This window comes from Brienomyrus brachyistius, unplaced genomic scaffold, assembly GCF_023856365.1.
Source record: "Brienomyrus brachyistius isolate T26 unplaced genomic scaffold, BBRACH_0.4 scaffold42, whole genome shotgun sequence".
Classification (NCBI taxonomy): domain Eukaryota; kingdom Metazoa; phylum Chordata; class Actinopteri; order Osteoglossiformes; family Mormyridae; genus Brienomyrus; species Brienomyrus brachyistius.
The window spans coordinates 2,560,664-2,578,945 of record NW_026042317.1 but is presented as its reverse complement, the minus strand read 5'-3'; the positions used below and the strand labels follow the sequence as shown (position 1 = coordinate 2,578,945).

General features: G+C 44.0%; 1 protein-coding gene across 2 annotated transcripts in view; it reads right to left on the bottom strand.

Annotated features, from left to right (window-relative positions):
- The window catches only part of LOC125722763 (uncharacterized), a 38,239-nt gene extending 20,242 nt beyond the window's left edge, over window positions 1-17,997 (bottom strand). Inside the window, exons 1-2 of one of the 2 annotated variants that reach the window (XM_048998962.1) lie at window positions 17,812-17,997; window positions 6,935-7,052 (exon numbers count right to left, since the gene is read on the bottom strand). In XM_048998962.1, the coding sequence (XP_048854919.1) occupies window positions 6,935-7,052; window positions 17,812-17,965 (272 nt within the window). In that variant the 5' untranslated portion in view covers window positions 17,966-17,997. Of the gene's footprint in view, window positions 1-6,934; window positions 7,053-15,123; window positions 15,202-17,811 lie in introns of those variants that run through there. The other variant, XM_048998963.1, reaches the window with a different exon arrangement.
- Between the last annotated feature and the right edge of the window lie 285 nt (window positions 17,998-18,282).

Sequence of the window (18,282 nt, the reverse complement as noted above, 5' to 3'; positions counted from 1 at the left end):
TGAGCTGAATGAACTGAGTGCGGCCAGAGAGGTAAGATTTGATCCAGTGTAATGGAGTGTTTCTGATACCAATGGAAGATAATCTATTTACAAGGGTGTTGTGACAAATAGTATCAAAGGCTGCACTCAGGTCAAGAAGAATGAGAATAGTTAGTAAACCAGAGTCAGCAGCCATAAGTAGGTCGTTAGTGATTTTTATAAGTGTGATTTCTGTGCTATGAAGACGGCGAAAACCAGACTGGAACTGTTCATACAAATTATTGTGAGGTAAGTGGGAATGAAGTTGAATAGCTACTGTTTTTTCAAGAATTTTAGAGATAAAAGGTAAGTTAGAAATTGGACGGAAGTTATTGAAGTCAGTAGGCACAGCACCAGGTCGTCAGTATTGGAGTTATGACAGAAGTTTTGAACGATGGAGGAACAGTTCCAGTGGTGAGAGAAGAGTAAATGAGAGACGAAATGAGGGGAACCAGAGAAGGGAGACAGGCCTTAACCAAATCTGAGGGCAGAGGGTCTAACTGACAGGTGGGTGACTTGAAATTTCTGAAAGGGTGGGAAGCTGAAAGGATGAAAATGTCAGAGTAGGGGAGTGGAGCTCAAATGAGTTCAAATGAGGTTGATCCAAGGTCCCAATGGATCCTCTGTATTTTTCATTAAAGAAGGACATAAGGGAATTACAGCGATTAGCTGAATAAAGATGGGATGGTAGAAAATCTGGGGGTTGGATAATATTGTTGTGTATCGAAAACAATGCCTTAGTATTACCCTTATCGGATGAAATTATATGGGAATAATAGTTGGATTTGGTTTAAGCATTTGAATCCCTGTAGTATGATATATGGTCTTTGAACATCTCTTTGTGAACAGTGAGTCCAGTCTTTCTGTAAAGCCTCTCTAGTTGGCGACCTTTGGCTTTCAAAAGCCGAAATTCAGATGTAAACCAGGGGGCAGAAATACAAAAAGAGACAGATCTGGTTTTTAATGGGGCACCAGAGTTAAGAATGTCATGAAGCCCAGAGTTATAATAGGAAACTAACTCTTCTGGGGTGGATATATTGGGAATGTCCATAAGGGAGTTAATGCTAGAAAAAAGTAAATCTAAATTGATACTTTTAATATTGTGAAAGGAAATGAAACGAGGGAACTTATGAACGGAAAATGTGAGTTCAACTTTAAATGAGAGGAGGAAATGATCAGTTATAGGGAGTTCAACTGCTGTACAATCAGAGGGGCTAACAGCAGAGCAGCAAATTAATCCAAAATATGCCCTTTAGAGTGAGTCGGAATATCAGTGTACTGCTGAAGTCCAGAACTCTCAAGACAAGATGTAAAGTCTCTTGTCTTCCTGCTCCTCAGTAGTGTCTGTGCGCCACTCGCTACACTGGTTGGTGTTCCAAACTTTTTGTCTTTCGATGCCTAAATTGCATTTATATGTATTTTTTTACTCGAACTTCTAACTTGGAGAGACTGACAACCGATTAGACTTTTAAACTTTCCACGCAAGATTATCAAGCTTATTATGCTCCTTTAACCCGGATGCGCGGACTTTACAGCAGCTCATCCTCATCCCCCCATTATCGCAAGAACCAGCTCTTCAGCGAAACTGCGCAACAAGAAATAGCGTAAGTGAGATTTTATTCTAAGATGGCTAGTGGTGATGTTGTATTTTGTAGCGAATGTAGAATGTTTAGCCTTAGTTTGTCCATCAGCAATGATAGCTTAAACAGTGATAACTTTATCTGCAAGAAGTGCAAGGCAGTAGAAGCCCTGATGGAAAGAGTTATAGAGCTAGAGTCGCGCCTCCAGACGTTAGCACAGTCGCCAGGTAGCCAGCTAGCTGCAGGTTCGCAGTCAGGGAGTCTGGGGGCTTCAGTATTAGAGTTAGATAGCATGGTCCGCACTCCGGCATTAGAGCCCATGCAGCTGGGCGGGTGGGTGACGACTCGGCGACATAGTCGGAGAGCCCGAGCTTCGGCGAAGGCTACCCCCGAGCACCACCTTCCATCTCCAGGGTGTCGAACAGGTTTTCCCCGCTCAGTGAAACACCCACTGAGACGCCTGTTGGAAGTACGACACATGAAAATAGCGGCCATAGACCGCTAGCGGCACCAGCAGTCGAGGTAAATTGTTTACCGGGAGCCAGAGCGCCGGACATTAGGGCCAATCTTAAGGTGCTGACCAGAAATAGACGTAGATATTCCAAGATAGTTGTCCACGTCGGTGCCAATGATGTCAGGCTCAGACAGTCTGAGGTTACGAAAAGTAATTTTAAAGAGGTGTGTGAGCTAGCCAAGACAATGTCCCAGGCAGTAATCATCTCTGCCCCCCTCCCAGCTAGACATGGCGCTGAGACCTACAGCAGGCTTTGGTCGCTGAACTGCTGGCTGTCAAGGTGGTGCTCTGAAAGTAGCATAGGTTTTCTAGATAACTGGTCCACTTTCGAGGGGAAGCCCGGTCTTTTGAGCCGGGACGGTATCCACCCCTCGTGGGAGGGTGCTGCCCGTATTTCAATGAACTTAGCAGTTAGCCTATATGCAGGTACAGGTTTAGGCAGCCTTTGACAAACCGGAGCTAAGGCCAGGCCGCAAGCAGAAAGCCTAAACTGGCTGCCTGCGAGTTGTCTTGAGTTGTCACCTAGGTCCCACCGTATTGACATTGTGTCTGTGCCCTGAACTAAAAATAGTTCAGGTAGACTGCAAAAACGTCCTTTTCAAATTGAATTTGTATGAAATTAGAGCAGCTAATGCAGACCACCTGCACCACTAAGCTAAAAATAGGATTACAAAATATTAGATCATTAACTACTAAGGCACTTATTCTAAAAGAAATCATTTTTGACCACGTCCTAAACATTCTCTGTCTAATAGAGACATGGGTAAAACCTAATGCAATTGGGCCTACTCATAACTGCGGTCATACCCTGGATTTAATCCTATCGTTTGGTCTTGATATAGATAATGTGACTCTACTGCCTCAGTCCAGTATTATCTCTGACCATCATCTTATTACGTTCAATATTTACCTTCCTCAAAATATTAGCCCCCTGACTCGCTTCTATACCAAATGTACAATCACGTCAAATACAGCGAGTAACTTTATCGATAATCTCCCTGAGCTATCGTTTTCAACCAAACTAATGTTGAGTCCTGCTGAACTTGATAGCATTATGGAGTATTTAGCATCTACGCTTAATTCCACCCTAGAGAAAATTGCTCCGTTAAAAATAAAAAAGACCAGAGTAAATAAAACTGCTCCTTGGTATAATGACCACTTGGGCACTTTAAAATAGGAGATACGGAAATTAGAACGTAAGTGGCGTCATATTGAACTATTGGTGCTGGAACTAGCATGGAAGGAGACTTTGGGTAGCTACAAAAAGGCTCTTAGTGCCGCTAAATCAGAATATCTATCACAGCTAATTGAAATAAACAAAAATAATCCTAGATTCCTATTTTCTATGGTGTCCAAGCTGACTAATAACCAGACTACTACTCAAAGTGTGCCCGCGTTATTTTCCAGTGACGACTTTATGAAATTTCTTGACCAAAGAATATGCTCAATTAGACAGAACATGTTGAATACTCCGATAACTTCATTCTCTGGCCTCTTACACGGCATGTGCTAATGCTGCAACCATCCTATTTGAAGCATTTACCAGGGTTAACCAGTCAGAACTGATGTCCTTAATTTTATCTTCATCTACTTGTTTGCTAGACCCAGTTCCAACAAAATTATTCAAAGAGATGCTTCCCGTATTGATTGAACCGCTACTAGCAATAGTTAACTCCTCAATCAACATCGGCCATCTAACAAAATCTCTTAAACTAGCAGTAATTAAACCTCTATTGAAGAAACCAAACTTGGATCCCTTGGAAATGATAAACTATAGAACAATCTCTAATCTACCATTTATCTCTAAAATAATAGAGTGAGTTGTAGTTAGTCAACTAACATCATTTCTGCAGGAGAACCAGATTTATGAGAGATTTCAGTCTGGGTTTAGAGCTCATCATAGCACAGAGACTGCTCTACTGAAGGTAGTAAATGACCTTCTCCTGTATGCTGACCAAGGCTGTGCCTCGCTCCTAGTGCTGTTTGACCTTAGTGCTGCTTTTGATACTATAGACCATGCCATTCTCCTACATAGGCTTGAACATACTGTAGGCATAAGGGGAGTGACACCCTCTTGGTTTAAATCTTACCTGTCAGATCACTATCAGTATGTGAACCTAAATAGTGATTCCTCAGAACATGTCAAGGTCAGATACGGAGTGTCACAAGGTTCAGTTCTAACTCCCCTACTATTTTCACTATATGTTACCCTTAGGCTTAGTTATTCGTAAGCATGGAATTAGCTTTCATTGCTTTGCAGATGATATACAATTATATATATCGGCCAAACCAGAAGATAGATAGATAGCAACTTCAGAGAATGGAAGAACGTTTAATGCATATCAAAAAGTGGATGTCAGACAACTTCCTCCAGCTGAACCTAGACAAGACTGAGGTTCTTCTTACTGGCACTAAAGCCACCAGAAGTAAACTATCGGACATCACAGTCAATCTGGAGGGACTACCTATTACACCAAGTACTGTTGTTAAAAACCTTGGTGTTATTCTACATTCTGATCTTTTGTTTGATGCACATGCTTCTAACATTAGCCGTACTGCCTACGTTCACCTGCGTAATATTGCCAAGTTAAGAAACACGCTCTCCTTTCAAGATGCAGAGAAATTGGTTCATGTGTTTATTACCTCCAGGCTCGATTACTATAATGTCTTATTCTCCGGCTGTCCAAAGAGGTCTCCAGCTAGTCCAGAATGCAGCAACCAGAGTCCTCACCAAAACTAAAAAATTTCGTCTTCACTGCACTGGCTGCCAGTTAGATTTCGTGTTAATTACAAAATACTGCTCTTAACCTAGCTTTAAATGGTCTTGCACTGCTGTATGTGAGTGACCTCGTTTGCAACTACATTCCGAATCGTACGTTTAGATCACAAGATGCAGGTCGTCTATCCATACCCAGAATAAAGAACTTTACTTTTGGGGGAAGAGCATTTGCTCATAAAGCACCACAGCTATGGGATAAACTTCCTATTAGTGTTCGGAACTCAGACACAATCTCTGCATTTAAGTCAAGGCTTAAGACGTACCTCTTTAGCCAGTCATTTGGATAGTTAAATCCCCTTTTCTAAGGTGAAGGGAAATCTGGAGATTCATAGTCATTTGATATTAAAGGTGAAAGGGGGGATTGGTGCTGTCGTCCTGCCACTCTCGCTGATCACTTAAGCTGTGGACGGTCGGTTGGCTTGATGCCAAAACCCCTGGAAAGCCTCATGTCTGTGCTTCCTGCCAGGTCTCTCTTTTAGCCAGGCTGCCATAGTTACTCTAGTCCTGCCGGAGGTTAGGTTAGGTGTAGGGCAATAACTCTTCTCCATCTTCTCTTTTTCTGAGCTGATACTGAGCCGACTCTACACCGTGTGAACCCGCACCTGTACTCCTGGAGAGAACAACATGAAACCAACTGGGACTTCATAACTATATGAACTCTAATGAATCTCAGTATAAATGCAGTTCCATGCTCCCCGGTGGCCCAGAGGAGGATGGGGTCTCCTTCCGAGCCTAGGTTCCTCTCAAGGTTTCTTCCTGCTAGCGGGAGTTTTTCCTTGCCACTGTCGTCTCAGGTTTGCTTGGTGGGGTTCTGGCCGGTTAAATGTAGTACTAAGTTAAGTGCTTCGTGACAATGACTGTTGTTAAAAGCGCTATATAAATAAAATTGAATGGATTAATTGAATCTTGTAAAAGGGTTATTATTATTGTCCATATGTATATTAAAACCCCCCACAATTATTATATTTGATGTTAATGTAGATAAGTGAGTTAAAAAAATATCAAAGTCATTTAAAAAGTCAGCATTTGATTTAGGGGGATGGTAAACAGTTGCAGTGATGGTAGGAGTAGGTCCAGACACTTGGCATACAGTGGATTCAAAAGAGCCGAATGCCTGAACAGACACCGGCGAGACTCCATTTCTCATGGTAAATTATCGCGAGACCTCCTCCACGGCCGGAGCGACGGGGTTTAGAGATGTAAGCAAACCCCGCAGGAGTAGATTCATTAAGCTGAGAAAAGTCATCAGGCAGTTGCCATGTTTCAGTTAGACACAACTGACTGTCGATCACGAGCTACTGGATGAGATGTCCCTTGCTCTTAAGTGAGCGGATGTTTAACAGACCGAAGTTGACAGTTGAAGTTTCACGTAGAGTAGAAGTGTTAGTCGACTGAGCTTGGCTTGCTAGCACACTGTGGTCGACAGTCCTGCTGGAGTTATGTGGAGGATGATGGGAGCTGGATTAGATGGAGTTTATTGTTTTCGAGGTGTCAGTCTGGACCCACAGTGAATGTATTTCCGGCGAGGGCAGAAAGCGATGTCCGGATAAAGCTGCAGTATAGTCAGCAAATGCTCAGACAGGTGGAAACGCAGTTGGAGGAACTCAGCTGCTGAATACTGGAGCAGACCCGTCGCAGCTTGGAAAACAAGCAACAGTGGAGTCCAGATAAACACAAACCAGGTAAAAATGCAACTGATCCACATTGTGGGCGAGAACTCGGACAACTTAAATGTCCAGTGGGCAGATCTGGATCCAGGGAAGACTCAATAGCCCAAACAGAACAGGTGGGCTAAAACATCGGTCTTGCAAAAAAGTAAGATCAGTAAAAGCAGAAAAATAACTCTTCCAGTCGAGACCAAATGCACATAAAACAAATTACCAGAGTTAGAATTAGAAATCAAAGGTTAGAATTTACCGGCGAGCAGCGGCAATCAGTTTGCACCAGCGTTCGCACAAGCAAGTCAGACTCATGCATAAAATTATGTGATACTAGTAAAAAAACAAATCAGTTGATTATATTGAACAAAAACGGGCTTCATACCTAGGGTTCCACTCAATATTCCTCCATGGGTCTTTAAGGAGCTCTGGTCTCCTCTCCTGTTCCACCACAAGTTCAGTACTGCTGCCGCCTCCCATTTTCCAAACACCAACTTCCAGACCTGTTCAATGAATGCATTGTATTTTCCTCATCCATTTAAACGCAAATTACATTTAACAACAAATTATAAATGACATTTCTTTACCATATGGTTTAATCCAAAGTGACACAGTTTAGAAAGCATAATCAGCCACTCCTTGGTGAAACTAGGGTTAAGACTATTGCTTAAGGCTCCAGTGCGGAAAAACACTTAACCCATCACAGGATCGGCAACCGGCCAATTACAGGCACAGAGTCCTAACTGGCTGAGTCACACACAGCCGCATTATCCATTGACATTGACCATTTCTACCAATGTACAAATTTTCAAGAAGTGCTAGAACCAGGGGTGCTGCTAGAGAGTTTGGGCCCCATGAAAGCATATCATTTCAGCCTCTCAACACAGACCAATCCAATTATGTTTGAAGATTTTTAGGGCCCCTGTCAGTCAGGGGCACTTGGAAACTCCCCCCCCCTCTTATGGCGCCCCTGGCCGGTATGGTGAGAACCAGTCTGCTTCTGCTACTTCTTCAGGTGAATTTTGCCAAGCTTGCTGGCACATATTAGTTGAATGATGTTTTTTTAAATTTTATTTACAGCAACATGTTCTTTCTTTGGGCTACTTATAATATATTACTACCAACCCCAATGGTTTGAGAAAATCATAAACTTACATTTCTAAACTCACAGGCCTCATACACCATCATTCAGCTGAACTTTTCACAAAATGACTAAACGTGAACAAGTTATTCGGTTTACTAGACATTGCACACATTTGAAGTATAGATATATTCAGGCCGGAGTTGCCAGTCAGGAGGCTCCGGAGAATTCCGGGTGGGCCACTAAAGCTTTGCGGTTACATTTCACAGGTTTTACAAATATTCACTCTCATTTCTTGTTTAGACTGTCTTGCTTCCACAAGGATAATAAGTTAACAACAGAAAAAAAATTTTAACCAGCTGAAACGACTCGACCACCCAGCATCCCTGCATTAAGAGTCCGTTAAGAGCTTGTTTGTTTCACCTCTTTCCAGCACAAGTTTTTGCCCATATATATAAATGTAAATAATAATAACAGCAATAATAATAATGCATTTATTTCAGACCCAAGTAACATACAAATTTAGGAGGGGCCACAGGGGGGCCATGCATGTTGTCACAGTGACATTGTATTATATATTGATCATATTACTACTTCAAAAATTTAAATGTATTAAAAAAGACAGGTATCTGTCGCCTTATGTCTGATCGAGTAGCGACTGATTGCATTTACGTCCAAGGTTCATAGTAAATTATATACACCAATCGAAAGACGACTAAAATAGGATGTAGCAGGATGTTAATGGATGTATCACTTTTTATTCTAAACTGTTATGATTTTATATTTACATTATTATTTGCTGTAGAGTACTGAGTGTATATTATAGTACAGTAGCTACTGTCCTGGGTTTGACGTTAAACTGCATCCGGACCTGCGAGTGGATCTTCAATTTGCAGGGAAAAATTTTCGGAGGTTAGTGGTGGGACTGGCACTCCAGTCATCATAAAACACTTCACAGCAGCTCAATCTAAACAGACACGACACCCTTCTGCTCTCCACAGAAGTAGCTCCGCTGCAGCCGCCCACAGGTAGACTGCATGCATCATAAAGTGGATGGGGGAGCAAAGCCCTCGTGAGCCTCATCCCCGGGCGAGTCGAAACCTTCGGAGAGCTAATAGTGTCAGGCCTGTTGGGGATTGGGGCTGGTGTGGTGCTGGGGCGTCACCTGCTGCATGGCAGTACTTGGGTCCCAATTTGAGGCGGCCCACCCGGGTAGGTATGTAGAACGTCTTCTCAGATAGCAAAATGATTCAGTACTAGATAATTAAAATTCATAGATAAATTGCAACCCCACATACAAATTAGATTTAAGTAGACTGAACATGAGTGCTATTGAATTCATTTCAAATAATTAATCCCAGTCTTCTAAAATTTGTTCAGTTTATATAACATAAAATTGAACTGTGAACTCAAAATGTACATCCGTTCTTAGATAATTTAACTTTGTGTACTTACATCCAACAATATATTTTTAGTGTAGGTAGGTAGGTGGAGAGGATGAAATAAATATTAATTAGAAATCACAAATAATTATTAATTAATATATTTATATAATGTAAGATTCCACGACCTTAAAAAATAGGCTTGATTTGATTAATGTAAGTTTTATTTAATACATACAACAAACATTACGTAAGACCAGAAGGTAATTATTAAATTTCCTTATATTTAACATGTTATTTGTAAGGCTGGGTGAACTATGATACTGGCAAATATGGGTAGAGTCTGGCCTGAATCCAGTGATCTTTAACTGTTTTGGATCCGTCCTGCTGTGCAAGTGGACTCCGATCCAGACCAGTTATGCGGATCTGTTCCAGATCCTCCTGCCGGATCCGGCACCGAATCATTTCGCTATCTGGGTTGTCTCTCTGGCAAGATGTCCATCTTTCTCTACTGTCGGGGAAGCATCGTAAAGTCCACATTTCAGTGGTGGCACTCTGAAGCATGCAGACCAGGAAGTGGCCAGATCTCTGCACGTGCGGATACCTGCTGTTGGTCTGGTCATTCTGAATGCTGCCATACTCAGGGTGTTGCTATTGCTAACGGCTCTTCCCTATGGTGTCTGACGTCACTCCTTTCGAGGAGCGTATCATGAGACTCAGGCTAAGGCCCTCCTTGGGTGTCTTATCTGTTGTCTCAGTGTTTGCTCTGACTGCGGTGAGTGATGTCTTGTTGAGGGGGACATTTTACTCGCAGCTTTGCTCGGTGGTTGATGGGTGAAATCTTCAGGTTTGTCATATATTTTTGTTATATTTGTGTCCAAAAAAGCAGCTTGCATACACAGATGCTGCTCATTGGGTTAAAATTGACCTGATAGTGTGTATGTATTGTTTCATAATATAGCATTGCCTCAATAGCAATGTAACAAGTAAGCTAGATGCTATAGACGTTTGCAGGACGATTTGTGTCAGTCGATATGTCTTGTCAATGTCGTAGCAGCTGCGTTACATCCATCCATCCATTATCTCCCGCTTAATCCGATGTTGGGTCGCGGGACAGCAGTCTCAGTAGGGAGGCCCAGACTTCCCTCTTCCCAGCCATTTCATCCAGCTCCTCTGGGCGGATCCCAAGGCGTTCCCAGGCCAGCCGAGAGACATAGTCCCTCCAGCGTGTCCTGGGCCTTCCCCGGGGCCTCCTCCCAGTGGGACATGCCCGGAACACCTTACCAGGGAGACGTCCAGGGAGCATCCTAATTATATGCCCGAGCCACCTCATCTGGCTTCTCTCAATGAGGAGCAGTGGCTCTACTCTGAGTCCCTCCCGAATGACTGAGCTCCTCACCCTATCTCTAAGGGAGAGTCCAGCCACCCTGCAGAGGAAACCCATTTCAGCCGCTTGCACTCGCGATCTTGTTTTTTCGGTCACCACCCACAGCTCGTGACCATAGGTGAGGGTAGGAACGTAAATCGACTGTTAAATCAAGAGCTTTGCCTTTTGGCTCAGCCTTTTGCCTTTTGGCTCACCATGACAGACCGATGCAGTGCCCACATCACTGCTAACGCTGCACGGATCCGCCTGTCGATCTCTCACTCCATCCTTCCCTCACCCATGAACAAGACCCCGAGATACTTAAATTCCTCCACTTGGGGAAGGACCTCCTCCCCGACCCGGAGAGAGCACTCCACCCTTTTCTGGTTGAGGACCATGGTCTCGGATTTGGAGGTGCTGATTCTCATCCCAGCTGCTTCACACTCGGCTGCAAACTGCTCCAGTGAGACCCAAAGGTCACGGTCTGATGAAGCCAACAGAACCACATCATCTGCAAAAAGCAGAGACCTAATCCTGAGGTCATGCTCATCATTGAACTGCGGCCTAGGGTGTCCTGGTGCCAAGTGCATATATGGACACCCTTATGCCTGAACATGGTGTTCATTATGGACAATCCGTGACGAGCACAGAAGTCCAATAACAAAGCACCGCTCGGGTTCAGATTGGGGGGGCCATTCCTCCCAATCACGCCCCTCCAGTTCTCACTGTCATTGACCACGTGAGCATTGAAGTCCCTCAGCAGAACAAGAGAGTCCCCAGGAGGAGCGTTCTCCAATACCCCTTCCAAGGACTCCAAAAAGGGTGGGTATTCTGAACTGCCGTTTGGCGCATAAGCAAAAGCAACAGTCAGGACCCGTCCCCCCACCCGAAGGCGAAGGGAGGCTACCCTCTCGTCCACTGCTACATTTGTGGTGAATATACGCTTGCTCCTCAAAGATGCTCAATGACTGCTCTTGTGAATAAAGCATATCATCTGTGCTTCGGCTGTAAAATCGGTGATCAAGACAAGCAATGGCCGCCTCACATTTGTTGTGTGACATGTGTTGTCTGTCTGAGAGCCTGGCTCAGAGGCACTCGAAAGAAAATGTCGTTTGCTGTCCCGATGATATGGCGAGAACAGAAAGACCAGGTAACAGACTGTTACTTCTGTTTGACCAATGTCTCTGGTTTCTCTGCCAAAAACATGAAGCCAATTGAATACCCTAATCTGCCTTCAGCAATGAGACCTGTGCCACATGACCACAGTCTTCCAATTCCGAAACCACCAGAGGAATGGACCTTAGATAAGCCAGATGAAGAAACTGAAATGCAGGAACTGGCAGGGACAATGATCCGGATTTTGAACCGTACTCATCAGGCGATCCACATCTCATAACACAGTCGGAATTAAATGACCTGGTCAGAGATTTGGATCTGTCAAAAGCAAAATCCGAATTGTTGGGTTCGGGACTGCAGGAATGCTGTCACCAGATACAAATATTTCTGCTGACTACTATTTAACACTGCAGTGTGATGCACCTGACATTGAATACAAATGAAAATCAAGAGCAATACATTTCTAACTACGGTAAACACAATAGCATATGTGAAACATAAATGCGATTAAATACATTATTGCCAGTAAACAGTTAACTGTCTATTTCCTATGTGAAACAACAAAACCAAAACTATATTTGTGCATGCCCTCCAGGTACCTGTTACAATCAGCAAAAACTTTTCAGGAAGAAAAACTTAAAAAAAAAATTGTTGTGCAGTGTAATCAATCTTAAGTAATAGATAAACTATTTAGCATAACAAAACTTTTGGGAAAGCCACCCCAGTTCAGTATACAATTATTTATTTCCATATGCTATTTATTTATTTTTTTCTTCTTGAAATATCAGAATACTGTAGCATCATTTATGAAAGTTCCCCCAGAACAAAGACAAAATTGGATGGGCCCAGTTTCCTGAAACCTTCTTAACTGTCAGATTCAGCCCCTGTTGTCTCAGTCTTTTGTGTCCCTTCCCCGTTTGGCCAGCAGGCATCGCTGGCCATCCTGTCCCTCTTGTCAGTCTTTGTCTCCCTTGTTTTCTGTCAGCCGCATGGCTCAACATGTTGAGCATGTGACTACTTGCAAATCCCTTTGTCATGTGTTCAAATCCTGCTTCCTCTGTGTTTGTATTTCACTCCCTAGTGTTTCATTTGTGTGAGTTTTTCTAGTTCCTGTGTCTGGTGATTTTGTAGTTGGTTTTGGTTTCGTTCCTTGTGCCCCTGCTTGTGTTCCTACCTGCTTAATTCCCCAGTGTTAGATTCTGTTTCCCTGTTCCTTGCTTAGTTTTTAGTTTCCCTGTTTTAGTTCCTTTGAGTTAATTAGTTTTCATTTGTTTTCTCAGTCTGTTAATTAGCCTCATCTGTCCAGTGTTAGTCTCGTTACCCCTTAGTATTTTAGTCCCTTAATGCTACGTCGTTCATAAGTTCTACCTTAATTCTCTTACAGCTCCACTATGTTTCCCGAAACATTTTTAATTAAGTATATCTTCCGTGAAGATGGTCTGAGTCTCTCTTAGTCTCTTATCACTGTTATTGACTCATATTGCTCATTTAAAATAAGACTGAAATCATTAAGGGTACAGTTTCATAACCAAACATCACTTAATTAAAAAATGACTGGTCTATATGGTAACATTACTTTGTCTGATACATGACTACAATCTTCATTAGATTTCATCCTTGCGCTCTTTAGAGTCTTTGTAAGATGCTTAGAGTCACCAATATCAAACAAACTCACTTTTTCCAAATGGCCCACAAAAGCTGCCTCTTTACAGACAATTGTGAAAGTGAATTTAGGAGTTGATAGGGTTTTTTACATCAGAATTTTTTAATCAAACAGATTACTGTGGCCACACCACAGCAAATATTGCAACAAATCTCATTTTAGAGTTGTCATACAGTCGTTGACTTAAAACGCTGTGCTATGAACATGAAGGCATATACACATTATCTTATAAACTGCCTTAAAGTAAAACACTTGACAAGTGGATTCTCCTGTTTTTGTATCTGGTATATTAAAATGAACTCTTTTTTCTTTCTTTTTACAAAGGAACAATATAAGTGTCACGCCCAGCTCGTCCGATCCTCGTGTGTTGCCACGCCCCCTGATCATCCACGTGTGCTTCCCCGATCATGCCCAGCTGTTTCCTGTTATTTCCGGCTTGTCTTGTGTATTTAGTCCGCGTCTGAGTCCATCTTCCCCAGACTTGTCATTAATGTTAGTTGATGTCAGTTGATGTCAGTTGATGTCAGTTTGGCACCGTCTGCCCTGGCTCTCCCGTTCATAAATAAACCCACGTTTTCCCAAAGATCCTCCCTGCCCGCCTGGTCTTTCCCCGCTTCCTGCTCGCCCGTCCAATCCCCAAACCTAACAATAGGTACAGTGGATATTTAATAGTTAAAGAATTTCTAGAATTGAGCCTAAATTATAATATTGATACAGCTGCTGAAATCTTACTTCACATTTATGAGTTCCCTAGGAAGATCCCCTGAGAAGGTCGGTTACTGTTCATTCTAGCCAAAGGTGTTTCAATACACATTGTTGACTAGGACTTTTCACAAACCCAGTAAATTAACTATTTATGGAGTTTTTTGCACGCTACTGAGATATATTCTATAGATATTTCAGTGTTTCCCCTACCATTACATTAGGGGGCGCCCCGCCCCCCCAATGGCGCCTCCCGCCCCCCTTGAAGGTCAAGTTAATTTTATTTTATTTTCTATACACTGCCAGATCACAACATAAGTCATTTAAGGTTACCTTTCCTATAGAACAGGCCTATGCATTGTCACACACAGATGAGCACACTCTCTGGACCTGAATTACCCAACTCTGGTAATAATCCACAGAGAATTAAGAAAGGATAGGAGGAAGGGAGGCTGCAGCTTTCCAATGGCTAAAATGACCTGCTCATCTTCTATCTCAGACTTGTGAAATGCGAAATGCTATTTGGTAGACGTGGCGCTTTTGTTTCATTTTCGGGATACTTTGAGCCCCTTTTTGAACAGAGAGCTCCATCTAGTGGGGACAGAAAAAAATAGCAAAATGATCCAAAAGCGTCATTTTGTCCATCACTACGGTTTGGCACGTACGTGTTTGTTAAGTCCTGAAGATAAAGTATAGCCAGACGTCTCTGACTTCTCATATCAAGAGGCTCTAGAAATGTTCTTCCAGAAGCCCTGGAAGATGCACTGCAGTGACAAAAGCTGCACACTTTGTGGGTAACTGTCATAAAAAGAAACGTTCTGCTGTTTAGTTCAGTTGTTATATTGACTGCTGTCATTAAAAAAAACACATGAACCCCCCCCCCCCAAGCTGTATACCTAGGGAAAGCACTGTATTTGTCAGACAAAATCACTTTTTTCAGTTCTTATAGACGATTGTGAAAGTGAAAGAAGTTCAAAAGCATTTTAGTCACACAGACAACAGTGATAAACGGTAAAATATGAATACATTTGTGATTTACCAGTTATATAATTACTAGAATAAGTTCTTATATATTAATACAGAAATTGACATCTTCTGTACATCTGCATGAGTCTCCTGGGAATAACATGATTCGAGAACAAGAGTAACTAACAGTTAAAAATATATTCAAATATTTCCACAGACGGACAAAATGAACGAGTTATTAGGATTACTAGCCTACGGTTTGTACGGTATATTTGCCTTTTTCATTAAACAAACTCACCTTTTCCAAATGACCTTCGAAAGCTTCAGTTCTACAGACAATTGTAAAAATGAAAGTATGAGCTCACAGCGTTTTATATAGTCACAGATATTGGTGGCCACACCACAGTTCATGAATATTGAATATTGCAGCAATTCTCATTTCCGGCTTGCCGTTCAATTATTGACTTAAAATGCTGTACAACAGCCTAATGTAAACAGAAAAGCACTTACATGTCGTATAAATTGCTTAAAAGTGAAAAAAATGTCAAATGGAATCTTCTTTTTGTAGTTGAAATTTTAAAATAAACCGGTTTATGTTATGTAACCATAGTTAATGTACACATTATTCCACTGATTTTTGTTATATAGGACTGTTATACATTTTAATATAAAACTAATATATATATTAGTTTCATATTAAAACAGATCGTCCATCTGCTTCCCAGCCCCCCTCTTTTTATTCTCGTTGGCCCTCTGTCTAGCCTCCCCCACCTGCAACTTCAGCAAATGGGTTTGGAGCTCTTTAAGGTCACTCTCCTCCTTCCCTGCCTCGTCCTTGGCCCTCTGTAGGTGGTGTATCACATGCCTCTCCCACATGTGGGAGTCCGCACCTGGTAAGTCTGGGTTGTCGAGGATCGCAGCCCACACCCCCTCTGGAACCCCCTCCATTCTCGCTGCACCCCCTCCTGTCCGGGGTGACACCCGGTTCGCCGTCCAATCCTCCTTACACTTATCCAGGTATTCCCTGGGGTGCAGGGTTTTATCCCACGCCAGCTTTGGGACGCCTGCTCCAGTTGGAGGAGGAAACATTTCTCTCATGGCGTTCCCAATGCGCAGTACTACGGCTGTCAAGCTAACGTCATCAGGATGCGTCAGTGTTCCTGCCCTCTCTTCCACCTCCAGCAATGAGTGTTTAGTCAGACATCTGGCTCCCACTGCCCGGAAATCTCCCAGTGCCAACATCGTCCCCTGAGTGAGCTGGTCTAGCTTATCCATCCACTGTCCTCCTCCTTCTGCTGGGGGCAGCATTTTATCAGGCAGTGCCTGCACGTCTCCTATCGGGAAAGGTCTATATTTATCCTGCGTCTGGCCCGTCCCTCTTAGCAGAGGTAGTTGATGCTTTGGGGGCCTTGAGACCTTGCAATGACACTCCCCCTCGCTCTCTCCCTCTTCATCGAGGGCAAAGCCCTGAGCCTGAGCCCTCACCCTTTGCTCTAAGAGTGAGGTTTCCCGTTGTAGTGCTGCCTCTATTTCAGCCATCCGCTCCTCTACCTGGTCTGCGAGGGCCCTACGAGCCCTGTCCTCTGGGTCGTCCTTCCATACCCCCGAAACGTGACCCCACATTTCCACCTTTTTACCCTCCTCTAGTTTCCCTGTGTTGGTCCCTGCCCGCTGACCAGGCGAATCTACTCCCCCTTGTTCCTCTAACTGCTCCCTCCTTACTCAAGCTGCAAACACCACCTGGTCCTGTCTGCCTTCCGCCCCCGCCGCTTTTTGCTTTTTCCTTTTCTCCTCCCTGCTTGCCTGTCTCTCCTTCGGTTCCCTACACTCTGTATCTACGTTCGAGTCCGCCTCCGATCTCCCACCTAATCCGGCGTCTGAGGGAGTCGAGGTCTCCCCCCCAGCCAGATGCCCCCCTTGTACATTTATCGCCCCGGACATAACTGTGATCATAGGGCACATATGGGCAGGCGGGGCAGAAGGGGCGACCTTTTTACACGTATAGGCAGAGGGCCTGTCTCCCTCTCTCGGTTCCCCCTTCTCGGGTTCCGGCTGGCCCTCTCCTCTGCTCTGACCCTCACGATGTAAATGATCTGTTCCCTGCCTAAACAGGGCCAATTTCGCCCTCGGTCCCCGGGCCTCTAACCCAAAATAATTACCTCAGAATCCAGGGTCCCTGACCCCTGGGCCTCTAACCCAAAATAATTACCTCAGAATCCAGGGTCCCTGACCCCTGGGCCTCTAACCCAAAATAATTACCTCAGAATCCAGGGTCCCTGACCCCTGGGCCTCTAACCCAAAATAATTACCTCAGAATCCAGGGTCCCTGACCCCTGGGCCTCTAACCCAAAATAATAAACTTCAGAATCCGGGGTCCCTGACCCCTCGGCCTCTGACTCAACCTTTATCTCAGAATCCGGGGTCCCTGACCCCTGGGCCTCTGACCCAAAATAGTAAACTTCAGAATCCGTGGTCCCTGACCCCTGGGCCTTTAACCCAAAATAATTACCTCAGAATCCGGGGTCCCTGACCCCTGGGTCTCTAACCCAAAATAATAAACTTCAGAATCCGGGGTCCCTGACCCCTGGTCCTCTAACCCAAAATAATTACCTCAGAATCCGGGGTCCCTGACCCCTCGGCCTCTGACTCAACCTTTACCTCAGAATCCGGGGTCCCTGACCCTGGGCCTCTGACCCAACCTTTACCGGGACTCCCACCCGGTAACCTGTAGAATTCGGGGGTCCTGAATTCCCCGGGACTCTAACCCAGCTCACTGGGACTCTAACCCAGTGCTTCTATTTGCTCGTCAGCGAATAGTGGGGCTGCCACACCAAGGACACCACAGTGGGACTCCAACCCAGCCTTAATATTCTTTTACCTACCCTCATTCGCCGCCTCAATGTACTGACGGCCCTGATGGACACTTCGGACTACTTTATTTAGTATAGCCATATATGCAGATTTTGATATAACAGGCTCTGCTTACCTTTTGTTAGAGGCGCCTGCAGCCTTCCGTGCCCATTCAGGTCTCGTCTGGTATTTGCCGAATGCCGACCTCTATCTCGACCCCGAGCCCCCAGATTGTTGGAGTTCGCCGTCTCCACCGGGTCCGTGGATGAGAAGAGATCACCCGGGGCCATTCTACAAGCAGCCCCCGCCCCTGTCCATACTTTTCCACTTTCAGGCAATTTCGTCTTATCTGGTGCAACATGTTGTTCTGTATGTTCCTAGTTATTGCATCACCCCTATATCATTTGCCTAGCGACTGTCACCACAGCCTGCGTGAATAGATTCACTTTGGTGTGCAGAGAGCTTCCCTATATGTCCTTAGTCCCCTGCAGATATCGCTCTCCACAGAGGTGTGTCAAGAAATCATTTTAATAAATTAAGCAAGATCATATATATTTATTATCATGTCATATACATGCACTGTTAATTGTAGCTATTTTGTTTGTCT